This window comes from Heloderma suspectum, chromosome 4 (assembly GCF_057233095.1).
Source record: "Heloderma suspectum isolate Gila_16-S chromosome 4, 16-S_ref, whole genome shotgun sequence".
Lineage (NCBI taxonomy): Eukaryota > Metazoa > Chordata > Lepidosauria > Squamata > Helodermatidae > Heloderma > Heloderma suspectum.
The window spans coordinates 12,052,177-12,075,880 of NC_139461.1; the positions used below are offsets into that span (position 1 = coordinate 12,052,177).

Sequence of the window (23,704 nt, forward strand, 5' to 3'; positions counted from 1 at the left end):
GTAATAAAAAAGGAAAGTGCTAACTGAAAAGGAATAGGCTAATCAGGAGATGGCTCTGGCTTCTTATTTTGCAGAGCAGGAAAGCTGTGCGGTAGTTGCTGTCTTGTAGTTTTCTTCAAGAGACAGACACTGTGGTGTCTAGTCCGTATTACGCCATGTAATAGGGCAGCTGCCTCTTTCTGGTCTTCGTGCTATGATGCATAGCTTGGTGTGAAGTAAGTGCTCAAAGCAAAAGGAGGCATCTTTTCTTTCATACTGTTCCAAGGAGCAAACTGCATCTGTACCTTATCTGTCTTCCTTGGACCAGCATGGGCTGAGGTACCCACCAAGGCTAGTTGACAGGATTTAGAAGTATTAAAACGGCACACCCAACCTTGAGAACTAGAGGATGCACCGTTAAAGTGCACACATGAACCTGAATGTCAGAATTTCAGTTCACTGTGAAATGAGCTTGGTTCCAGGTTTGCAAGGGTGGTTCAGTTCCACGTAAGTTATCTGTAGCTGTTGGAATTCAGATTCTTAAAGCCTCCTGAGTGCTAAGTTACTTAGGCTTAAGCTGGCAGGCCTCTTAATGACATCAGAGCACTGGCAGAGAGGAATGTGACCAGTTTGATGCCAAGAAACACCGTGGCACTAGAGAGTAGAGCCATCAAGAAAAGCATGAACAGGTCATAGGAGTTCATGGGGATATAGACACAGCTGGCCCTTGTTTTTTTCTGTTTTATGATTACTGTCTTGTGGGACCTTCTACTGATCATACAGACTACCTTTGTAAAGTTAGTGACCCCTTTATAAGAGACCCTAACACTGATAGCCTTGCTTAAATATCTGCCCTTGTAATCAATAGCTGGCATATGGTATGACTAAACGTACTAACCTTTGCCTGGTAGCAAGACAGATCATGAAAATTAATTGCCTCCCTTATCTACAGATATGAACAGACAGTTCCACTTGAAATCGTATCAACTTTTCAGGTGACTGCAAAATGCTAGAGCAGCAAATATCAGACTGGCATATAGGAAAGGGTGTTGGTACCTAACTAGGGGCACTGAAAGAAAGATGAAATTGTTCCAAGGCCCACTGAAGTACTGTGGAGGCAATTCAGTCATGCTGCTTCATGTGTTCAGCAGCCCTTACTCCTCCAGTCATGTTCCCTTCCATACAAAATCTCTCATAGTGGAGATCCACTCCAGTCACTAGGTATATTTGTTTGTTTGAGTTGTACCCCACCATTCTACCAAGAAAAATGGCCCTCAAGGCAGCCTACAGTCATAAATTAAAACAATAATAAAGCAATGTATTAAAACACAACAAAAATATAGCAGTAACAGAACAAAAACGGCATCCAACCCAACAGGCCCATTTACATGCCAAAAGCCTTTTTGAATAAAGAGGTCTTGTCCTGCCAGTGGAAGGACAGCAGAGAGGGAGCAAACCTAGCCTCCCTTGGCATGGAGTTCCACAGCCTGGGAGCAGCCACTGAGAAGGCTCTCTCTCGCATCGCCACTGAAGGCAGCAGTATCAAAAGAAAGTCCTCTCCCAAAAATCTTAAGATCCAGGCAGGCTCATATGGGAGAAAGCAGTCTTTCTGGTAGCCTGGTCCCAAGCCCTGAAGGGCTTTATAGGTCATAACCAGTGCTTTGAATTGTGCCTGGAAACAGTCCAGTGTTCTGTTGGTAGTATCTTGGGCCAATTTCAGATGTACAGGTTTGATGGACTGGGCAGAGACCTCATATTGGTCTCTGCTTAGAATCAATACTGAACAGTTAACTTGACCAGGATCCCAGTGGACTCAGAGCCCTACAGGATCAGAACAAAGGTCTATCTAGTCCAACATCCTGTGTCCCACAGTAGTCTAACTAGATGCCTCTGGGAACCCCACAAGCAAGACAGGAAGGCAATGGGTATCTCCTGCTGTTCTTCCCCCACTCCAGCAATTAGTAGTCAGTGGAATACTGCTTTTGAGCATACACGTTTCTTATAGACATCATGACTAATAGCCATTGATAGACTATCTTCCTCTTTTGTATGATTGGTCTTCACCCTGAACAGTCCTCAGCCTAAATAGAATGGAACTCTTCAGCTACCCCTTATATTTATTTCTGTTTAGGCTCTCCTATCACTTTTCAGCACTTCCCTGCATTGCTGTGTTGCTAGGCTTGCAGGAAACCTTTTTGCTAGGAAAGCAAAAGGCTGGAATCTTGTTAGGCTGCATTATGTCACTCCCCTGGGATTTGGATTGGTGTTGGATGAAATTGCTATATTCATCTATTCCTGGAGCTTAGGAGTTCGCTGAATTTATTCCTACTGGACAGACATCTGTCAACACTTTCTACACCAAGAAGGCGTAAATTAGTTCTGTCTTTTCCTATTGCAGATATTTCTGTAGCATTATGCATTGGTATTTCTGTCACGGAGATACAACTATACCATCTGCCAGTTTCTACAGTAGAGCTTCCATTCCAAATATTGAAGTATCTAGCCCCTGGCATCCTGGGTGCCACTTCTAGTTTTAGTGATAATCAGTATTACTGATACTGGAGATAATAGATTCCACCATGACTAGTAGCCATCAATAGCCTTATCCTCCATGGCCTCCTTAAAGATGCAAGTTAACTGAACAGGTGGATTTGAGTTCCCAAAACTACCCTTGCTGGGAAACCTTGGTGTATTCCACTTGCATCAGTGCCTTGTAGAAATCTGCTCATCACTGCTGATATAACCTGTTCACCTCTGACTCTGCTAAAACTAGCATGTACTGTATTTTGGATGTAATTTGAACCTTGCCTGATTAGGAGAATTGAAGTACCATAGCACTGTCGATTTCTATGGTCTCAGACCCACGGGCATGGTGTGAGGGCATGTGATACAGCCACCTTGCTAAAACTAAGCAGATCTGGGCCAGGTCAGTACCTGGATGGGAGACCACCCGGGATCCCCCTGTAAGCAACCTTGAGTTCCCTAGTGAAAGAAAGGTGGGATTGTCATTTACTATAATTATAGATCAACAAAGAAAGAAAAGCCACTTAACATGGAACCATGGATTTACTGGTGCTTGTCTACCACTTGCAGCAGTAAATGCATAAATTATGAAGAAATGCTTGTCTCCAATCATGCAGTGGACATGGGCCAAGGATCTGCAGCCAATATGTTTGTTGTGGCAAAAATAGGTCAAATACTAATGCATTTGTGATGTGATTGAGAAGTGACTGGCAGAGTACCGCCTACCCCACAAAATGAATTGCAGTAAGTGCTTTAATTCTAGTAAACAATGTACCACTTGCTCTTGCGTGTACAGTAAAATATTTTTGATTATATAAAACTTGAAATACAGGAAGATAAGGATGGGGGTGGGCGGGAACCAGTGTCAACAATTTAAAATAACAACAAAAGGGTTTTTTTTAATTACATGTTCTCACGTGATCAACTGTGTTATTCCACTGCATCAGACAGACAACTTCTGCACAAAAATATCTCCAGGATGTTTTTCATCTCTTCCTGTAACTGTTGTGTGGTAGACAGCTCAATGAAGATGTCAACCCAGTGTCTGGCCACTGTAAAAAAGGCGAACCCCATGTTAGGAATAATTAGAAAAGGAATACAAAACTATGTATACAAAACTATGGTGCAACAACACTTGGAATACTGTGTCCAGTTCTGGTCACCACACCTAAAAAAAGATGTTGTAGAGCTGGAAAAAGTGCAGAAAAGAGCAACTAAAATGATCAAGGGGATGGAGCATCTCCCCTCTGAGAGGAGGTTACAACAGCTGGATTGTTTAGCTGGGAAAAAAGGAGGGTAAAGGAAGACATGATAGAGGTCTACAAAATTATGCATGGTATGGAGAATGTGGATAGGGAGACATTTTTCTCCCTCTCTCAAAATACTAGAACCCAGGGTCATCTTGTGAAGCTGATTGGTGGGAGAATCAGGACAGATAAAAGGAAGTACTTCGTCACACAGCGCATAGTTAAACTATGGAATTCGCTACCACAGGATGTAGTGATGGCCACCAACTTGGATGGCTTTAAAAGGGGGTTGGACAAATTCCTGGAGGAAAAGGCTGTGAATGGCTACTAGTCCTGATGGCTGTGTGCTACCTCCAGTACCAGGGGCAGTGAGCCTCTGCCACTGCCAATTGCTGGGGACCATGGGTGGAAGGGTGCTGTTGCACTCAAGCTGTTGCCCTGCTTGTGGATCCCTGGTCGACAGCTGCTTGGCCACTGTGTGAACAGAATGCTGGACTAGATGAACCCTTGGTCTGATCCAGCATGCCTCTTATGTTCTTATGTTCTGTTAATTTCATGCTAGCTTTCGTTTTTTAAATTGAGCATGCTCATACATAACTGTCAACTTTATTCAAACCCCCCTCCCCCCCAAAGCACTTTACAGAGGATATTATTGCATTATTTGAACTTAAAGCGATTAATCAAAAGAAACACAGTTGATTGCTTTAAAAAAAAAAAAAAGGTATTTGATAAGTTGACAACCCTACCTAAAACTGCTGGGTCTCTTCCACAGAAACAATCCAAAAGTCTGAAGGGGCTGTATTTAAATGAATGGAAGAGGGTTGGGGGCTAAGGAATCTCAAAGTAACCTGTGGTGGTTTGTGACTTCGTCTCTTTGTTTGCAGATTAATCAGCCACTCGATGGGGATTACCAGTGCAGCAGCTCTTTGTGTCACCTTCCCACCTTTGTGTAGCAAGCAAAACAACTTCAGCACCTCTTCGATAATAATTATGGAACTGGTATTAACTGAATGGCAATTATGGATTTTTAACTCTGGTTCACAGTAAACAAAAGCAAGCCAGCAAGCCGTATGTTGAATTTCCTACCAAATAGCTTTTTGTTCCTCTGAATGTTTCAAAGCCTCCACAAGAAATTGATGACTAAATCTATTTGTAACGAGGGGAATTACAAGTATTGCTTGCACGAGGAACACGACGCCATCAGAAAGAGAAGACATCATAACTTATCTTTAGCGATGATAGTGTTATTTATATAGATATTTTATATATATATATATATATATATATATATATATATATAATTTTATGGTAATGAAAATGGCTCCCCAGAATGCTGACTCAGAATCTATGCAAGTTCAAGAGCTACCTGTGGTACAGCTCCAGAAACCAGAAAATGAGAATGAGAGTAAAGAAGAGACTATAAGTGAAGGATCCATAGACCGGATACCTGTACGTCTCTGGGTGATGCATGGTGCCGTAATGTTTGGCCGGGAATTTTGTTATGCCATGGAGACGGCTTTGGTGACACCAGTATTGTTACAAATTGGTAAGTAAAATCATTACTTCACATTAACGTGGACAATTGGCATTGCTCAACAGATAACTATGTAACCTCAGACAAAATGGCTTATACATACATTGTACTTGGCCGCTAAGTAGCATTTCCAGACAACCATAGACATGGTTTTAGTTTGAAATACAAGAGTAAACAACATTCAAGTCACAGGGCCAGATTACCCAGGAGCCTTTGAACCTGCCCCATTTGTACAAAAGCCCCCAACTGCTTGCAGCAGCTGTGAACTCTGACATCTACAGAGCTACAGACATCTGAAGAGAGCCCCATTCCCACCATCGCTTGCTTACTTCAGCAATGCCTGGCTTCTTCTGATAGCAGAAAGGAAGTCACTGCATCCTCCATTTGCCAAAGCTTGTTTCTCACTGCTGCCTGAAGAAGGCAACTGCTGCAGTGGAGGGGTGGGGTAAGCAGGTAGTGGCAGCAATAGTGCTCTTCAGAGGATTGACAGGAAGCTCTCCAAGTGCTTCTAGCAAGTATCAAGAGAGAGCTACCTGCATGTCTCCCAGGTTCCACAGGTTTCTGTACACGTGGGGACTGATACATAGGCTTCTGTGTGAACTACCCTTTATCACAAAATGTTTAGCCATTCTTGCTGACTTCACTTTCTTTCTAGGTCATTGTAAATCCCAGTTCTTAAGCAAAACATGTCAGCTTTTAAGTGTTGATAGAGTTGATCCTCCAAGGCCAAAGTGCATCTGACTCCAAATTTAATTCTATTCACTAAGTTCGCATTACTCAAAGGAAAATGCATATCGATGCCTTTTTAGGTGCTGGCAATGTGTGAAGCTGCTGCTTGTGCAATATTAGTAATGCTTAGAAGTAGATTTTAATTTAGATGTTCCCTACCTTTGCTCTCTTAACTAGTAAAACAACAGACTGTAAGGGGTGTGTGCAAAATTAACCTAAGCCTCTTTCTTTAGAGCCTGTGCACTAGTAGGTGGTACTTGGTTCACATGTAGCAGATAAAGGTCAACTTGTTTTGTGGCCTTTGGCAAATGGCTATCTCTTGCCTAACCTACCTCACACAGTGAGGCTTATGATAAGGATCTACTCAGTTTCCTACCCTCAGGATAGGGCGGGAAATCTAAACAAATTATCTTATTTAAATTGTGTCAAGGATGTTGATGCAGGAGACTAGTAATGTTAAGCTTACAGAGTGCAATCTACCATATAGAACAGTAACAGTAAAAAGAAATGGACCTAAAATGGAAGTGGGGTGTAATATATAGCAGTAAGTGGTGTTAAAGACTTAAGATGCAAGATTTGTTTCCCATAATTGCAGATCTCAAATTGGATTATCCAGGCTAAGTTAAAGTTCCAGTTGCTTTTTCTTTGTAATTTAAAGCCATCAAACAAATATGGAGGTGAATACTGGTAGATGGAGCTTAGCTTGTGAAGTGTTACCTGCAACTAAGGAGCTTAGCTTGTGAAATTATAGTCTAGATATGTTGAGTTGTAGTAATTCTGCTTGGAAATCTGAAATACTTGTCTTTGATCCTGGTGAGCTTAATCCAGCCCAAACCTGTCTAAAAACCTCTGAATTACCTTGCTCTGAAGGAACCTTAATCAGAACTGCCAGCCATGCAACTCTGTGTATGTGTTCTAGCATTGGCAACGTAAAATGCCATGAGACCTGTGAATCAAGTAGTCTTATCTTCCGGATGACATTCATCACAAAATTCCTTTTGGAAGGCACTGCTATATACAAATTGGCATAAAACCTCCATGTAGGTCACCTTGGAGCGTATCTTCTTGCTAGTTTCACATAAGTGCCTTCTCTAATGTGTGAAGTGTTCCTCTGGAGGGAATCCAGAAGGGTTCAATCCCAGCAACCTTTCTAACAAACCCAATTATGAAACATATATGAAGCTACCTTACACAGAGTTGGGCCATTGATTCATCTAGTCCAGTTCCTTCTACTCAGGGAGAGCCCCTTGAAGGCCTCAGTCCAGAGGTGTTCCCCCCCAACTCTGCTGCTTGTGATCTTTTAACAGGAGTTTGACCTTGAGATTTTATGCATGCACAAGTATCCAAAAGAACTGGTAGAATGGGCATCAAAATGGCAATGCAGTTCAATGTAAGCAAATGTAAAGTGATGCATGTTAGGGCAAAAACATGCAACATACGTGCTGATGGAGTGTGAGCTAGCCATGTCTGATCATGAAAGGGATCTTGGAATTGTGGTGGATAATTAAATGAAAATGTCAACCCAATTGGCGATGGCTGTGAAAAAGGCAAATTCCATGTTGGAGATCATTAAGAAAGAAATAAAATAATAAAACTGCTAGTAACATAATTCCTTTATATAAATCTATGGAGTAACCACATGGAATACTGTGTACAGTTCTAGTACTGGTTGGCACACCTCAAAAAAATACTGTAAACCTGGGAAAGATATAGAAAAGAGCAACCAGAATGGTCAAAGGGCTGAAGCAGCTCCCCTATGAGAAATAGTTACAACATTTGGGGCTCTTGAGCTGAGAGAAAAGGCATGTAAGAGGGGACATAACACAGACGGACATAATTATGCACTATGTGAAGAAAGTGGATAATACTAGAACCTAGGGTCATCTAATGAAGCTGAATGGTGGGGTATTCAAGACAGATAAAATGAAGTACTGCTTCACACAGTGCAGTTGTGGCCCACCAGATGTGGTTGGACTGCAGCTCCCATCAGCCTTCACCATTGGTTATGCTGGCTAGCGCTGATGGAAGTTGCAGTCCAGCGACAACTGGAGTATCACAAATTGCCCAACCCTAGCATAGACAAACTATGGAATTCATGGAGGATAAGACTATCAGTGGCTAGTATTCACAATAACTGTATATTACGTCCAGTCCATTTTCAATCAAAGCTTTTCTTATTTCAACTGATCGGTACAACAAGCATACAAAAAACATAAGTGATTAAAATCAGATAAAACATATGTTACAGGTTTTTAATAAATTTGTAAAGTCAAAAAAATTACTCTATAGTTTTCGGCTGCAAAGGCAAAATTGGCCAGTGCCTGGAGAATTGTCTTATTATGACATGTAAACAAAAAAATTATTCTATCTGAGTCAGACCAGATAAACTTTTTCTCAAAATATCTATCTAAATATTTGGAACGAATTTGGGAAAAGAGAGAACAATAGAACAGATAATGAGGCAGGTCCTCCACTTTGCCAGTACAACAAGGGCAAAGTTTGGAGGCATAAGGCATTTTATTAAAATGTCCTTCCAAAACTACTGTTTTCATCTGCTGCATCCTTAGTCATGGTAGAACTGATCTGAGACAAGGATTAGAAATAAGAATCAAATATCTTTCCCATTCAAAATTATTCTTGGTCTTGGCAAACCAGGGTGCTGTGTTGCTACTGGAAACTGCACAAAGGTCCAGTTGGACAGAAACACTATAAACCCTCTCCTTAAAAACTCCTTTACTGTGGGCTGTAATTAAGGTAGTGAAATACTGGGTAGAGAAGCCATAATAATGAGTTTGGGAACTTAATCTCTGAAACCAAGATACTGTATTTGATGGATTAGCTCTCATTTGCTGTAAAAGACACAGTTTGGGTAATCTGGTTGGATGTGAGAAAAAAGATATTGAGTCAATATTAAAGGCCCTAATAATAATATTAACTTTAACTGGCATTACACCGGTTTCTGAGCATAGAAATGAAGCGGGAGTACTCGATACACCAAGAATAGTCCTTAACAGTTTGTTTTGAAACAATTCCATGTTGCATGGGATTTTTAAACCCCATAGCGCTCCTCCATATGCATATTGAGAGAGTTTTGATTTCAGTTTTGATTTCAGCAAGGTTAGAACTGGGTAGATTTGATAACCACCCCTTGTGCGCCAAAATTTCAGTAGTCCATTTAACTGCTGGTTTATCTTTAATTTCAGAGACTTAAAATGGGTGCCTCAGCCTCCTGAGGATGAAAAACGAACACCCAAATAGCGATAGGAGGGTGCTTGCTCAATGGGGAGGGAATTTATTCTCCACTTATGTACTGGGGATCTACGTCCAAAGACCATAACTTTAGTTTTCCTATAATTAATAGATAATAGATTTGGGGGGAATATTCAGCCATTGCTGATAGCAATCTACGCAGACCAATCTGAGTGTGCAAGGTGAGGATCAGGACATCTAGCAAGGAGGAGAAAAGACAGTTTCCTTTCTTCTACTTTTATGAGGAAAAAAGGGTCAGCACTCAAATCAGAAGCTGTATCATTTACAAATAAATTAGAGGGAAGCCAGGTCACATCCCTGTTTAACACCTCAAGATACTGCAGTGTTGTCTGACACATGTCCAGCAGGGGAAAATCTCACCTGAATATTTGAGTTTTCACGTAACAATTATAGTAAGATCAAGAGGTGTCTATCCATGTTTAACTCTGCAAGTTTAGCCCATAACCTGTTCCTATTGAAAGAGTCAAAAGCTGCTTGGAAATCAACAAATACGACATACACCTTTAACTTTCATTGGGTTACATACTTATTAACCAAATGGTCTAATACAAAACAATGATCCATTGTTGAATAACCGGCTCGGAACCCAGCTTGTTCTTCTATAAGAATATTATTCATAGTAACCCAATCTTCCAGTTTGTTCAGCAGATGCCTTGCATATAATTTGGCTGCAATATCTATAAGATTAATTGGCCTATCGTTTGAGGGAAGCTTACGATTCACTTTTTAAAGATTGGAATTACTATAGATGTGTTCCAGCCCTTTAGGTGGTTGCCAGTTAGATTAATACGGTCAAACAATTTGGCCAAAATACGCAGCCACCATTTGATGTTATATTTGAATACTTTGGCTGGAACGTAATCTTCTCCTGGTGCTTTTTTTTTACTGGCAATGCTTGATTGATTGCATTTATATCCCTCCTTTTTTCCCCTTGCAAGGAACCCAAGGCAGCTTACATTATCCTCCTCCTCTCCATTTTATCCTCACAACAACAACCCTGTGAGGTATCATAGAATAGTAGGGTTGGATGGGCTGAGAGTCTGTGACTGGCCCAAAGTCAGCCAGTGAGCTTCCATGGCCGAGTGGGGACTAGAACCCGGATCTCCCGGCTCCCAGTCCAACATTCTTACCACTACACCACGCTGGCTCTGTGCCTCCCCCTGCGCCATGTGAACAGTAGCAAAGGCCCTATATTTTTAGACTGTTGGAGACAGGCCTGTCTAGTTTTACCAACTAAACTCTGTAAGGCACCATGTACATCGGTACTGGATGGATAATAAATAACAATATCATTGCTCTCCCCCTGTGTTCTTAAGACAATTCAACAGCCAGTTCCCTTGTGTGAGCCATGACCCAGGAAAACTGGAATGAGAAGCTGAGTGTGTAATAAGGGGATGATTCTGCTGAGGCCTCTGATGGCAAGGAGCCCTATGGCTCAGGAGTGACTTAGTGGGCAAGCTCAGGCTCTTCAGCAATTATTCAGTTGAAATACGCCCCCGTCGAAGATTCAGTTGCGAAGCAGGAATATACACGCTGCCTGGCAACCGCTTTCCACGGCAGAGGCCTCTCCTAGCTTTGCTACCAGATCTCCTTTCAGCTGGGGAGGTTGGGCTCCTGACCTAGGAGCCTCGGCAGGCAAAGCCTATGCTCTGCCCGAGTACTGGCCCACAACCCTTAGCCTGCTCTTGTCAAACTTAGAGCGGGCAATTTCACATGCCATCACCAGGCTTGTGTGAGCCGCTGAGGAAGCCCTGCTGCCCACAACTAGCAGAGAAGCTGCCGTCAGAGATGTGTCACGCAGGGGGATCTTCCCCCCCTTTACTTAATTAATTAATTAAAATTAATGACTCTATCTCTTTATGAGATACAGGGGGTCATGTATCTGTAGTGCCAAGAGTGGAACTCAAAGGCACGTGTAATTGCAAGGTATGGGCATTAAATAGGACACTAAAATGATATTACTTCCAGTATCAGAGGCAGTATGCATCTTCATACCAGCTGCAGGAGAACAAGAGCGGAAGGATGCTGTTGCACTTCTGTCCTGCTTGTGGGCTTCCCAGAGGTGACTGATTGGCCCCTATAGAAACAATGCTGGGCTAGATAAACCTTTGCCTGATCCAGCACAGTTCTTATGTTATGTTCATGTGCTCTACTACTAAGCTATGATGACCTCCTCCCAAATAATTCTCTAGGAAAAATAGAATAGGCTGGATACGCAATTCTAGTAAGGATACAGCTCACAATTTGCAGCTTATCCACAAGTTAATTGTATGGATTTTAATCACGTTGGTCACAAAGCACCCTAACATTTTTTACCCCAAATGGATTGAGCGTGCTGCCTTGCAATGTCTCGCTGAGTCTATGATCAGTCAAAGGCACTGTACATGCACACACACAAACACGCGTGCACACAAACACACCTGCATCACAGCTTTTACAGCATGACATATGGAGAAGCCCCCTCCATAGCTGTTGAACAGACACTGAGCTCTCTTTCCCAGAGACTTATCAAAACCTTAGCATGTATCGTGGGAGTACTGTGTGGCCTTCCTAACTGGCTTAACTTTGAACAGTTAGGGGTCAGTTGGCACAATGCTGTGTACGTTTGGAACATTTATCTCTGGGGTTTGGGGGGAGCGGGGTCTACATTACTTAAAATAATTTTATCCAGCTGAAATCTCAAAATAGTTTGGTTTCCAGCACAAAAACAAGGGTAAAAACATGCTATCTTTCAGGAAAGGGAGTGAGAAACTATAGATATTGGAAGAGGTAAAAGTGGGTCTTGGACTTCTTGGTCTCTGGGATCCCAGTATTGATGCTTTCAGCCTTCACTCCAGCCTGTCATTTAAAAACACGCACACCACCGGACTTCACAAATCAGGGATAAATAAAGGCATTGGTATGCCTTTGTGCGTAAACTCATACTACATATTGCTTTTACCACCAAAATCTGGTTACATGCCCTTGTCTGACATTTGAGCAGTGTTAGTAAATGTGGTTGACTTCAGCAGCTCTACAATTTGCCATGCTAAGTAAGGTGCTGTAGACATTTTATACATACAGTCGCTGCTGTAGATGAAATAAGGGAACTTCCACTGAAGTTTCATTGCAAAATTTCTCAGCTGCACTTTGGTTTTTGTGCCTGTCAAAACTGACTTGCAACAACCCTGGTATTCATTGCATAGAAGAGAACCTCTGACTCCCACTGAACTCTATACAGGTCTTTCCAAACAAACCCTCCATTGTGGCCATTCATCTGTATGTGTACTTCTGAACTGAAGACTGCATTACCCTTCTAATAGTGCTTTCTCTAGATTAGTAGCTGGAGATGTGTAACCATATCCAGAGCTTAGTAGCATAATAACAAGAGAAAGTAAGCCCTCTTTATCAGGGCAAGTTTCTCTTGCATGACTTGATTTACTGTTCTTTCCTACCCCCTGCCCCTTGCCCCTGCAATTTAAGATATAGGACAGGGGTAGGCAGAATCCAGGCTTGCAAGACCCACCAAAAAGAGCCTGGTGCAAAAGACATACACATAAAATTAAAGAATTATGAGCCTAGGAATTTGTTTTGAGTACAAAAACTGAACAGAGCTCATATCGTCCTTCCATACAAAAATCCACTCCTGGTTTCCCCAAGCTTTCCTCATTTCAGAAGTATAATTTAGGGTGGGGAAGGGAGTCATTTTGTTGCTGCTATTGTTAAATAACTGGGAGTTGGAAATCCTTGCAGATCTACTGCAAATCACCCACAGATCTACCAGTAAATCTAGGCCTTCATCCTGTTCACTCCTGATGTATGACAAATGAGTAGGAGTCAATAAATATATAGTACATTGAGAAGCAGTGTTGCTCAGATGCATGGTGGACTTCTCTAGGAGGTACAGATGGCTTCTGGGAGAAGCCAAGGTTCTTTCTATGTCCTTTCCATGAGGAGGAGGGGGTTAGGGGAATATAGTATGTGCATTTCCTGTTGATTCACGTACTCTGTGATCTGCTCTGTGGTGGTGGCATACCACTTCCACCTTTCCCCATTGTTGCCTGATAAGATCTATTCCTCATGGATACTTATTTACAAAATCATTAATATTGGTGCTCAGCTATTTTGGGGGGAAGTCCCTGTAAAAGAGAAGGAAGATATCCCTATGTTGAATGGGAACTCCCTAAAATACACCAGAGAGTTCAATGTGTTGTGTTTTTCTTCTTGTTACTGCTTAATCTTGTTCAGCTCTGCTTGTTCCTTACATTTTATCTCACTGGACTGAGTGAGGAAAGCTCCCAGAGGGGAGGGGACCCTGGATTTAATCCTAAATGGCACCAAAACCTAGTGCGAGATGTGAGCCATTGAATTGATGGAAAAACAGTGACCTCACTGCTTTCAGAATTATATCTTATTGGCCGTGCTGGCTGGGGATGATAGGAGTTGTGGTCCAACACATCTGAAGGGCACCAGCTACAGGAAAGCTGCAATATGTGATCCTGAAAGCTTTCCTTTAAGTGTGCAGTTCTGTATACGTGGTATACGTTGGCTGTCAGCTGTGCTAATTGCAAGAAAAAGTATTTGTATCATTGCACATCTACCATCTTTAAGAAATGACCTGGCAGAATTCTGTCTCTCCCTCCCCCACATCTGTGTGTGTGTGTGTGTTGAAAACAGATATTTCAAACAGAACAAAACAACTTGGCCAGCTTTATTACTTGTTTATTTAAGGTATTCCTACACTGCTTTTCAGGCGAATCTCACAACATGGGCTATGTTTTTTTTAAAGCATTGGAAACAATCCTAATACAACAGTAAGGATGGGGAACCTATCAGGATTTTAAAACAACATTGACAACCAGGTCTCTTCTCACCCTGGGGCAAGATGGTCCTCCATTTGTCCTGTGGTGGTAATTGGGAAAGGGAGGGGCCACCTCAGGTAGAAAACCGGAAGCTAGATGGTGAACAGCTCACCAGGCTTACTGCTGCTTCTATGCTTACTAATTAAAGGACTTTAGCCCAAAATATTAGTAATCTCAGAATCCGTTATCCTGTGACCTTTCCGTATTTGTCAGAAACAAGGTGTTGAGTGTACTTCAAGGAAAACATGACATGTACCTGCATATGTGCACATGCATGCACCCAACAAGAGGCACAAGTGACAAGACAATTAGACTGGTCATTGGAATGCCAAGTTAGTCAAAGGAGGATGGGCAGAAGCCAGGCATGAACGGATGGGTCCAGTAAGTCCCAGCCGCTCATGCAGCTCAGCAGGCAGGGGCGGCAGCTCACTGAACTGGCTTCAGAGTGGTGAGCGGGGGAGAGGTGGGAGTCTGGTGGACTGCACCACCCCAACCCCAGAGCAGCCTGTGCCCAGCAGCTGGCTGTCCAGGCTTTCAGCCCATGCTCTGGTAAGAGCTGAGTTTAGGGGACAGTAGCCAAGGTGAGGTCTTGGTTTCTGTCTGTGAACGCCCACCTTATATGCTTGGTGGGTGAGTCTTTAAGGCCTTGTGGTGGCCTTAACTAAAGAATTTTTTGGACCAGCGCGCCTTTACTTTCTGGGCAGTGTGGGTGTCTTTAAGGCATGTCTGTGTGTGCATGTGGATTTTTGGGTGGGCTGGGATATGTCTGGATAGGAGGGATAGAGGGGAGGAGAATGGAGGATCCCCTATAGGGATGATTGGGGTCAGGGATGGCTTGGGGTAAGGAGAAGGAGGAATCAGCAGTTCAGAGGATAGAGATGGGTGAAGTCCGTCTCTTCTGCTGACCCTTCTCTTAATTTACAGGTACCCAGTGGCATGGCTGCAGGCCCCTCACAATTGGTGGTGTTGCTGCTGCTAAATGTAAGACCTGTTCACAATGAGACCACACTCATCCATGATCTGATTGTGGATGAGAGAGCCTACATGTACATGTAATCATTAAAGACTTGCAGATTACATATTCCTTCCCCCCCCCCCCCCGCCCCTCAAGTAGTATGAAATGCAGTAGTTACACCTGAGCTCAAGCCTGGCTGTTAGATAATAACTGAGGGCAATGGAATTTTCCACCAGTTAATTAGATTAAGAGAACCTTTGCACTTCCTTTGCAAGGCCAGGGCTGAGACAGTTTTTTAAACTTTACACAACATTCTGTAGACTGTGGGAAAACGTGTATTTGTTTGTGTTTGTTCATGCTGTTACTAGTTAAAATATTATGTTTTCCACTCTCTTGTGGACTAAGCACCAGTAATTATTAGCTGTGTTAATACTGTGGTGCAGGAGAAGGAAATTCACTCAAAAATGCATTTATATGGTAGTGACATAATTGCCAGTACCCCCAGAAGTAAATTAGGGGGTCAAGATAGCCACACTCGGACCAGTAGTGCTTTCTTCTTATTGGCCATGTAGACACTTGAGTTTGCTAGATAAGCAGTGGAATCTATTTTAGGTTATAGGGTTGCCAACTTGTGTAATTGCTTTAGCTATTAAACTTTGTTGATTGTAAAATCAGATGTTTCTACCATTCCCTTACAGGAGGCAGAAGAGTTCCTAAAATGCTCTTCTATGTATTGCCATCAGTATAAATATGAAGGCACTGTTGTGCTTGGGCCTGCTCCCTCCCAGGTATTCTCCGTTGTACACGGAGGGTCACCCAAGGGTCATGCAGCATATCTATGGCAGGCCTGTCTCTTACTGTCATCAAAGATAATACTACTGTAAAAGGTGGTGTACAAGCTACACAGAGTAAAACTCCATAAGAAGGATCATTAAGTCTCACACTGTTGTTTATTGGTGTATTGCCGCTGCAGTAGGCCTCTTAATTTAGAGGTGCCAAGATAGTGATAAATCAGATTCAGGTTTACTTACAAGGAGTACTTTATTGAGTAACTTACAGCACACAGGCGTGCCCAATGGTTGGTTCAGACAGCTTCTCTGAACACAGAGCCATGGGGTAAAATGGGTTTGATACCATACATGTCAGCAGTGAGGCAGCATGACAGCAGAAAGTGTTAATTAGCGTTCATCTTCAGCTTTCCCAGCATAGGCTAATAGTGCTTGTTCAGAAGGAAAACAATCAGAAGTTTCCCAGCACAGCCACCTGTAACTCAGCATAAACATAGCCTAGCTTCCCAGGCACATCCTAGGCCCTGATAAGATACTAGCCTTGGTTACCATGGAATGTGCTGAGGCTGGGCTATCAACCTTTGACTCATCTCACATGCTCAGAGGCCCACTAGCAAGGGAATGGCGCTAATAATGAACCTAAGCAAGGCATTATGGATCTCTAGGCCCCTCCAAAACTACAGGTGACTTGGTTACAAGCCTGGGGCCGATACAATCGGCCACTTGGATCAAAGCTAGATGGTATTCCAGCTGGTGCTAAAACTAAGGTCATAAACTTTTGTGGCACCTACTTGCTGTCACTTGCAAGTAAAAAAGATCTGTGTTTGACCAATGGTCACAATCTTTCACTAATAAAGGGAGGAACTTATCCTTCAAAGCTTTGAACAGGTAGGCTGTGCAGATCACCCCCAGTTTCCCCATTGTCGTAGATGCAAAGGCAGAGATTCGGGGGATGTTACACTATCTCTCATCTAACATTGTGGAAGGTGTTATTGCCTATGTTTACATAACGAATGAAGAAAATAATCCTTGACTCTGTCTTCCAATCCTCACATTGAAACAACCCATGGTTTGTTAGCCATGGGTTGTTTGGGAGCAAGTGAGCATACCGGTTCCTGCCTGCTTGCCCACTTCGGATGCTCCATCACTAGGTTGTTCTCCATGATGTGCAAAACCAGAACTCTGGGTTGTTGAGGGAGAAACAACCCAGAGTTATAAGCCATGGCTTGTTCTTGCGTTATAACTCTGGGTTGTTTAGCGCAATGTCAATAAATCATAAGCGATTTCATCATGCCAAGTGGGTCTGCCTCTTGCTGTTCTTCCTGTAGCTGTCTGTGGGAACAGCTCGTTTTACCCCCAAATCCCAAAACTCTGAATACAACACACAGGTTAGAACAGCTATGTAGCAGACGAATCTAAACTTCAGCAGTAGGGGAGAGAGATAAGGGTGTAAAGGGTAATAGGATTCTTCATATTCTGGGATTATTCCACCAAAACAATGCAAAGTGTTCCCTTTGCAGAACTTTAGTGATTTAAGTCAGCCTAGCATTTCAGAATTCTTTGATAAGTGCCACTTAAACAGAGATGATCTGCTGCAGTAGAAATTCTTCTGTTGCATTTTGTGAGATCTAAAATGGCAGAGACTTTTATGTCCTATTGATGTCTGGCTTTTGAATTCCTATATAGAAATATGAATTCTCCACTTATCTTTTGCATTGAGGTATGGCCTCTGAAAATTCAGTTTCATCAAAGGTGTAGCAGAAGGCATAAAAGGAGGCAACAGATCTAGTTTTATGCTTTTGTTCCCAATACTCTTTGAATCTTTAAGAACCAGCTAAAAATAACTGTTTTCCACCTACATATGTGAAATCACATGTGTTTGTAGTCTTCCAAACATGAAAATTCATCTTTATTTGGGTTTTAAAGTGATACAAAATTTGTTTGCGACATACACATCTGGATTGTTCATGATGATTTAAGCAGGTTTGCAGTTTAGGCAGCTGGACATTCTAGCCAAGCAGGTTCTTTTGGCAAGGAGGAGTCAAGACACCCCTGCTGTGTGTCTTATAAAGGCCACCGTGGCTTCAAACGGGATTTCTACATTGTCCTGGCATTAGACTGACTCAAGAATGTTCTACTTGAAATTCCCAGATTTTAGACAAGGATGACTTGAAACAGCAGATCAGTTAAATGCTTTATTGCAACTGTTGGACCTACCTCTGCTTTTTCCTGTGTTTAAAGATCTCACTTTGAAGCTAATAGCTTCATGTCCTTCATGTACATGTATTTGTTTTACATTTTCAAATCATTGTTCCAAATAGAAATCACTTGAGGTTAATCATCAAATACATGTAAAGAGTTGCCCTTAAGGCCTGGAGAGGGAAATGCTCCTTGTCAGCAACCTTTCAGGCCAGTTCACCCTTTCCTCCATGGCCCTTCTAGATTTAGTTGGTTTTTCTTTGCTACTTTTAAAATAGGCTACATTTAAGCTTAATTGGGTTCAGTGCCCCTTTTTATATGCAAACTGGAAGCCCCTTGGCCATATGAGACTTGTTAGACCTTGCCATTTGCTCTATTAAACTTTTGCCAACCTCAGATTTTGAATTCATAATAGCCATGTCAAAAAGGATAATTTCCAGTTGGGATTCTGTGGCTTTCAGATAAAAAATACAGCCAAGGTTGAAAAAAAAACCCAACCCTAACCAGCTGCTACTTACTGTTCTTGATAGACACTGATACCTACCTGTAATGGCATTATAGCCTTTTTCATCTTGTCACTTTTCAGAATTCTAAGTGAGATGCATAGTGCTCAACAAAAATCTTTGATGTATGGTTGGAGGGGGACATCCTTCGTGTACATGCCATCTTGGTTTATTCGACACACGTCATGTTTACACAGTAGCCTGATAACCTCTTGTGTATGTGCAGAGATTCTCAAATTTCTGCTACATTGGACCCATCATATTTGACCTTCTAGTAGATATTAAGGAATGGGGAATAAATTCTTACTGTATTCCTCCCCACTTCAAATAAATTAAATAAATAAATCTGGGGCAGGGGAAGATTATACAAGGAGGAGGAGTCAATGAACTATTCCTAACAGTATTTTATTACTTAATAAAATTCATCTCTTTGTCAGTTGAATTAAGTGCTGCAGGCACAACTGCCCTTTTAATGCTCAAAGTGCATATGGCCCTCCTTTCATGAATGAGCTTCAGTTAACAACCAGCATACTGTATTGAGGTTTCCCTGAGCTGATTGTCTAAATCTCCAACTGTGCACAGAATGAAGACCACAGTTTAAAGCTAAATAGAATATGTGTATCTTGCTGGAGCTACAGTACGCATTAACTTAAAAGCCTTGCACATCCAAAGTGGGATGTACTTTTTAGAAGCTGAGTAGATGTTCTTTTAGAATGTCCTCCCAGTTTCAGGTTTTCAGTGAGTGATAGGGCTAAAGGGATTGATGGATCTATTGGAATGTCTGGAATGTATAAATCAGCAAATGTGTTTCTAACAACATTTAGTTGTTAATAATGTCTGCCAGTACACTGAGCTTAACGCCTGATCAGCTGCTTAAGAACTTCAGGGGTGCTGAAATCAGTTTGAAAACCCCTGGTGTAGTGTGTAGACATAAAACACTAATAAAATATTAATAAATCAACACTAATTAGAAAACATTAGTTATTGGGTGGATTAGAAATGGAATGAACAAACAAACATTTGAAAACCAATGGAGCCCTTTTTAGGCAGTGCAAATGCTGAACTTGGTATCAATGGTTTAGGAGGTGGAAGGAGAGAGTAGAGTTTAGCACAGGAGGAGCAACAACAAGGTTAGGTAGACATCATGTCACTCAAGGAACAGTTGGCTTGAAAGTGGGATTTGGAGATGAGGGGGAGTTGGCTTTATGAATGGAGATTAGGAGGCTCTTCCAGGTTCATGGAGTAGCATGAATGAGCGCAGGAAGACAAAAGAGATAAAGAAGCATAGAGCAGGTGCACTTAAAGAGAGCAGCTATGTCAGATGGGGAGAGAGAACTGGATCCAACCTCTTGGGTAAAGTATCAGTTTCATTTGGCTCAATATACCAAAGTGGGTGTATTGCTTTAAAGTCACTTTCCAATATGGACATTTAGTATTGTTTTATTTAATTTCTATACCGCCTAATAGCCGAAGCTCTCTGGACGGTTCACAAAAATTAAAACCAAAGAGCACACAAAACAATATAAAATATATAAAACATTAAAACCATGGTATAACAATACAACCAGAATAAAACCTTGTTAATAGTATCGCTATTACTTCACAAAACCTGCTGGATGGGGAGAAAGGGCAATGCCGACATCCTTTTGGTCTGAATTTTGCCATTCTGACATCTCCATAATTTAGGGATCCAGATGGTTCTGTAACATTTATTTTTATGCAGTGTTTTGGAGAAGTTTTTCTAATATCACCGCTTCCTTAAACTTGGTTATCATGCCAGCCTCCATTTAAATCCTTCATATATATTTTACAAATTGTTTAATCTGCAATCTACATTTAGTTAGTTTTGTAAAATATCTTGAACTGCCTAGGACTACTTATTGGGCTGGTTTGCATGTAACACCAAACCATGGTTCAGGACTATGTGGAAGACCTTTCCTAAGCAAAGTGTCAGGCTCTCATACTCTACCCTCCCTTCTCCTCCAGCATGGCAGAAAGAGAACTTTGGCAGATTTTAGTTTCAATTTTCAAGAATCCAGGCGTAGTGTTACATTTGAACCAAGGGTCCTGCTTTAAACCACACTCAGTCAGTTGCTGAACAAGCCAACTTCAAATCATGGATTCAGAAGCTGGCTTATTAAACTAACTAGAGTTTGTTTTAAACCAGGATCCCTGGTTTGAATGTAACAGTAAGCCAGGGTTCTTTAAAAATGAAAATACATTCTGCTGAAATCTCCCGCCCAGCTGTGTGGGAGGAATGCATGAGCCCTAATGTGGCCATCTGTCCTCTTTTTCAGAAGACAGTCCTCTGTTTGAAGGGCTGCCAGAGGACTGCTTCTATTTTGAAAGCATCCTCTGTTTGAAGGGCTGTCCATTCCAAGTCCAGTTTAAAGATTAAGAACCATCAGGAGAAAGAGCTGGACCTTGAAGTTGCCCATCAACAGCACCTGGCCAGCAGACTAAGCAAGGAGCACAGATCACCTGTTCAGTCTTTCACATTATGGCTTTTATCCAATCTTTGACCTACTTTGAGTAGACCCATTGAAATGAATGGGACATAAGTTAGTAATGGCCAATTTAAATCCCACTCATTTCAATGGGTCTACTCTTAGTAGGACATCATTGGATACAAACTGGTGAGATGTACTGTGTTTCTGTTAAAATTATAATAATTTCTAAGTTTGCATGTATATGGAAAAGCATTTGCAGAATTTATGCAAATTGTCCCTTTTGTAGTGGGGGGAGTGCATTTCCTCTTTTTTGGCAATCCATAAGTGCTCACCCTAGTAAGCCCAGCTATTTGCTCGGGCTTATGCAGGCACATCCGCATAGCACTAAACCACAGGTTAGTGTTAATGTGTGAACCAGCCCCACACTGTTGCTCACAACCCTTTTTAATACTCAGTTTCATTTCTGGATTAGAAAATGTGTTAAGCTTTAATTTGGAACAAAGGCAAAGTGTTGTGAAACATGCAACATAAAGCAATATTCCTCTCCCCAAAATGGTAAGCGTCCACATAGTCATTCTTTTTTTGTTCTTCATTGAGCCCATCAGCATCTGACTGCTTTTTCATTGATTCTAGAAAAACACCTTCAAACCACATGTTACAAAAAACCTAGTCTCTGTGTCTGATGTCATCTGTTTTGTAGTGCTGCTCAATGGTTTCCAAAAATTATTCTAACTTCTTTCCTCTGCCAGTAAAACCACACACTGCTTCTTGCATCTCTTTTGGGAAACATTTTTATTAATCTTTGCCAATTTCTTTGACAGCTTTCATTGAGTCCCTCCCACCTTGCCCGAAATACGTTTTGGCAGTTCCTCGAGGAGTAAAATTACTATTGTCCAGATCTTGTATAATGGCATACAACTCCATGGTATGCTTCCCCCCCCTCCCCCGCAACGTTGTGTCATCTTGGCATAGGTAATCCCCATTTTAAAGAGACAGCTAAGGCCAAGGCCTGGTTCACTCATAACGGGAAGCCACCATAGGTGAATTTAGCAGTGGGGCGTCTTTGTTGCAGCAGTGCCAGGGCATGCTATACCTTCTTGTTGCATGCAAACCCGGCAAGGTTGTGGTGTTAGGATGATTGACAAGCCACCCGCATCCCTAAAACAGGCCATGGTTTCTGGATAGCTTATCAACCATCCCAACAACCCATCCTTGCTGGGTTCGCACCTAACAAGAAGGTTCCAAAAAGCCACCGCAGTGGGGAATTGGGTTGGCAACCTGGCACTTGTGGGCACTGCAACTCACCATGGCTAACAAGCCACGGTGGACTGTGGTGATCGTGCAAGCCAGGTCAGAGAGATTTGCTGCCTTTCTAGAAGCAAACAGGGATTTGAACCAAGGCCTATTGCTCTGTTAGTACTGGTTCTCTGGGGTTTCTTGTTAACAAAAGTATTTTTAAAAATCTGCTCTTAATATGTATAGAGTTGGCCCAGAAAGCTTCCCGATCATAAATGACCCATCTCCGTGTGTTATCCTCACAAGAATGGGTCAATATCCTTGAAATGACAAAAAGCCCTATTGAGCTTTGGGTAAACTGGGCTGCTGCATGTCTGTGGGCGACACATGTCATAGTAACAGATGCCTAATCTTGCAGCGAGAGCACTGCAGAGTTACGTAACACATGTGGAGTATAAGTGGGGGCCTCATGTACAGCCTGCATGTTTTAATTACAGCTCTTCTGAGAAATGGGGGAAAGTGGGGGGGGGGAGATGAGAAGATTATAGAGCAGCAAATAACTAAGAAGCCTGGCCTGGAACTATGAGTATGCTTGCAGGCAGCTGGGCTATTAGAAGCCAGCATCTCCTGTACAATATTGGGAAGGCCCATGTGACCTTCATATACCTGCAGTTCAGAAGGTTGTTTAGATCTTCCTAACTTCAGGAAGTCTTTCTCTGCCACTTTGGGAAGCAATTCAAGCTCCTCTATAACATTAGTCCTGTTGATAGTTATCTCAATGCTCAACTTGGCCTTTTAGGCAGCCCAATTATGCCCTTTTCTTGCCATGCCCGGGGGGGGGGCAGCGTTGTTGGTGGCAGTGGTGGCACCAGCATCATCAGCTGTCCCATATACCTGTTGCTCCTGATGGCTAACAGCATTCTGAACCAGCCAGGAAATTCCCTTAGCGTGGTGAGCATATGCACATTCATTGTTGACATTATGGGGAAAGATGGCAGCCAGGGCTGGGGCACAGCCAGTCACTGGGAGCAGCAGAGAAACATTGCTGGGGCAATGGAGAAGAGAAAGGGGGAGTCAGGGCTGTGACCCATACCCTTTGTGGCTTTGGGCCTCCTTAGAGAAGCAGGGCTTGGTTCTGAGAGGGCAGATGTCCTGGTCTGGTGCCTGTCTGCAATGGATGTGTCTTTAGCCACATTTGCCTGCTTTCAAGTCTCCCAGAGTTCTTTGGTCACTTCTGGGTTAGAGTGAGTTAGGTTGTGCCATCATATGTACAAATCCACAGGCCAGTTTTGTCAGATGTGCACTTATTCAGAGTTAGTCTGTGCAGACTACATTACGCTGTGGCTTTGTGCATTGATGCACACATTACTGGCATTATTCAACTGCAGAATGGTGGTAGTTGTGCCACGCTTGCATTGTGTATAATGTGGGGCTGCCATTGTCTTCCCAA

At 42.3% G+C, this 23,704-nt stretch overlaps 1 protein-coding gene across 2 annotated transcripts in view; it reads left to right on the top strand.

The window, feature by feature from the left end:
* Nucleotides 1-23,704, top strand: part of SLC45A4 (solute carrier family 45 member 4) — a 121,448-nt gene that overhangs the window by 54,836 nt on the left and 42,908 nt on the right. For both annotated transcript variants that reach the window (XM_084848647.1, XM_084848646.1), the window contains one exon: nt 4,634-5,295. In XM_084848647.1, the coding sequence (XP_084704773.1) occupies nt 5,055-5,295 (241 nt within the window). In that variant the 5' untranslated portion in view covers nt 4,634-5,054. The remainder of the gene's footprint in view (nt 1-4,633; nt 5,296-23,704) is intronic.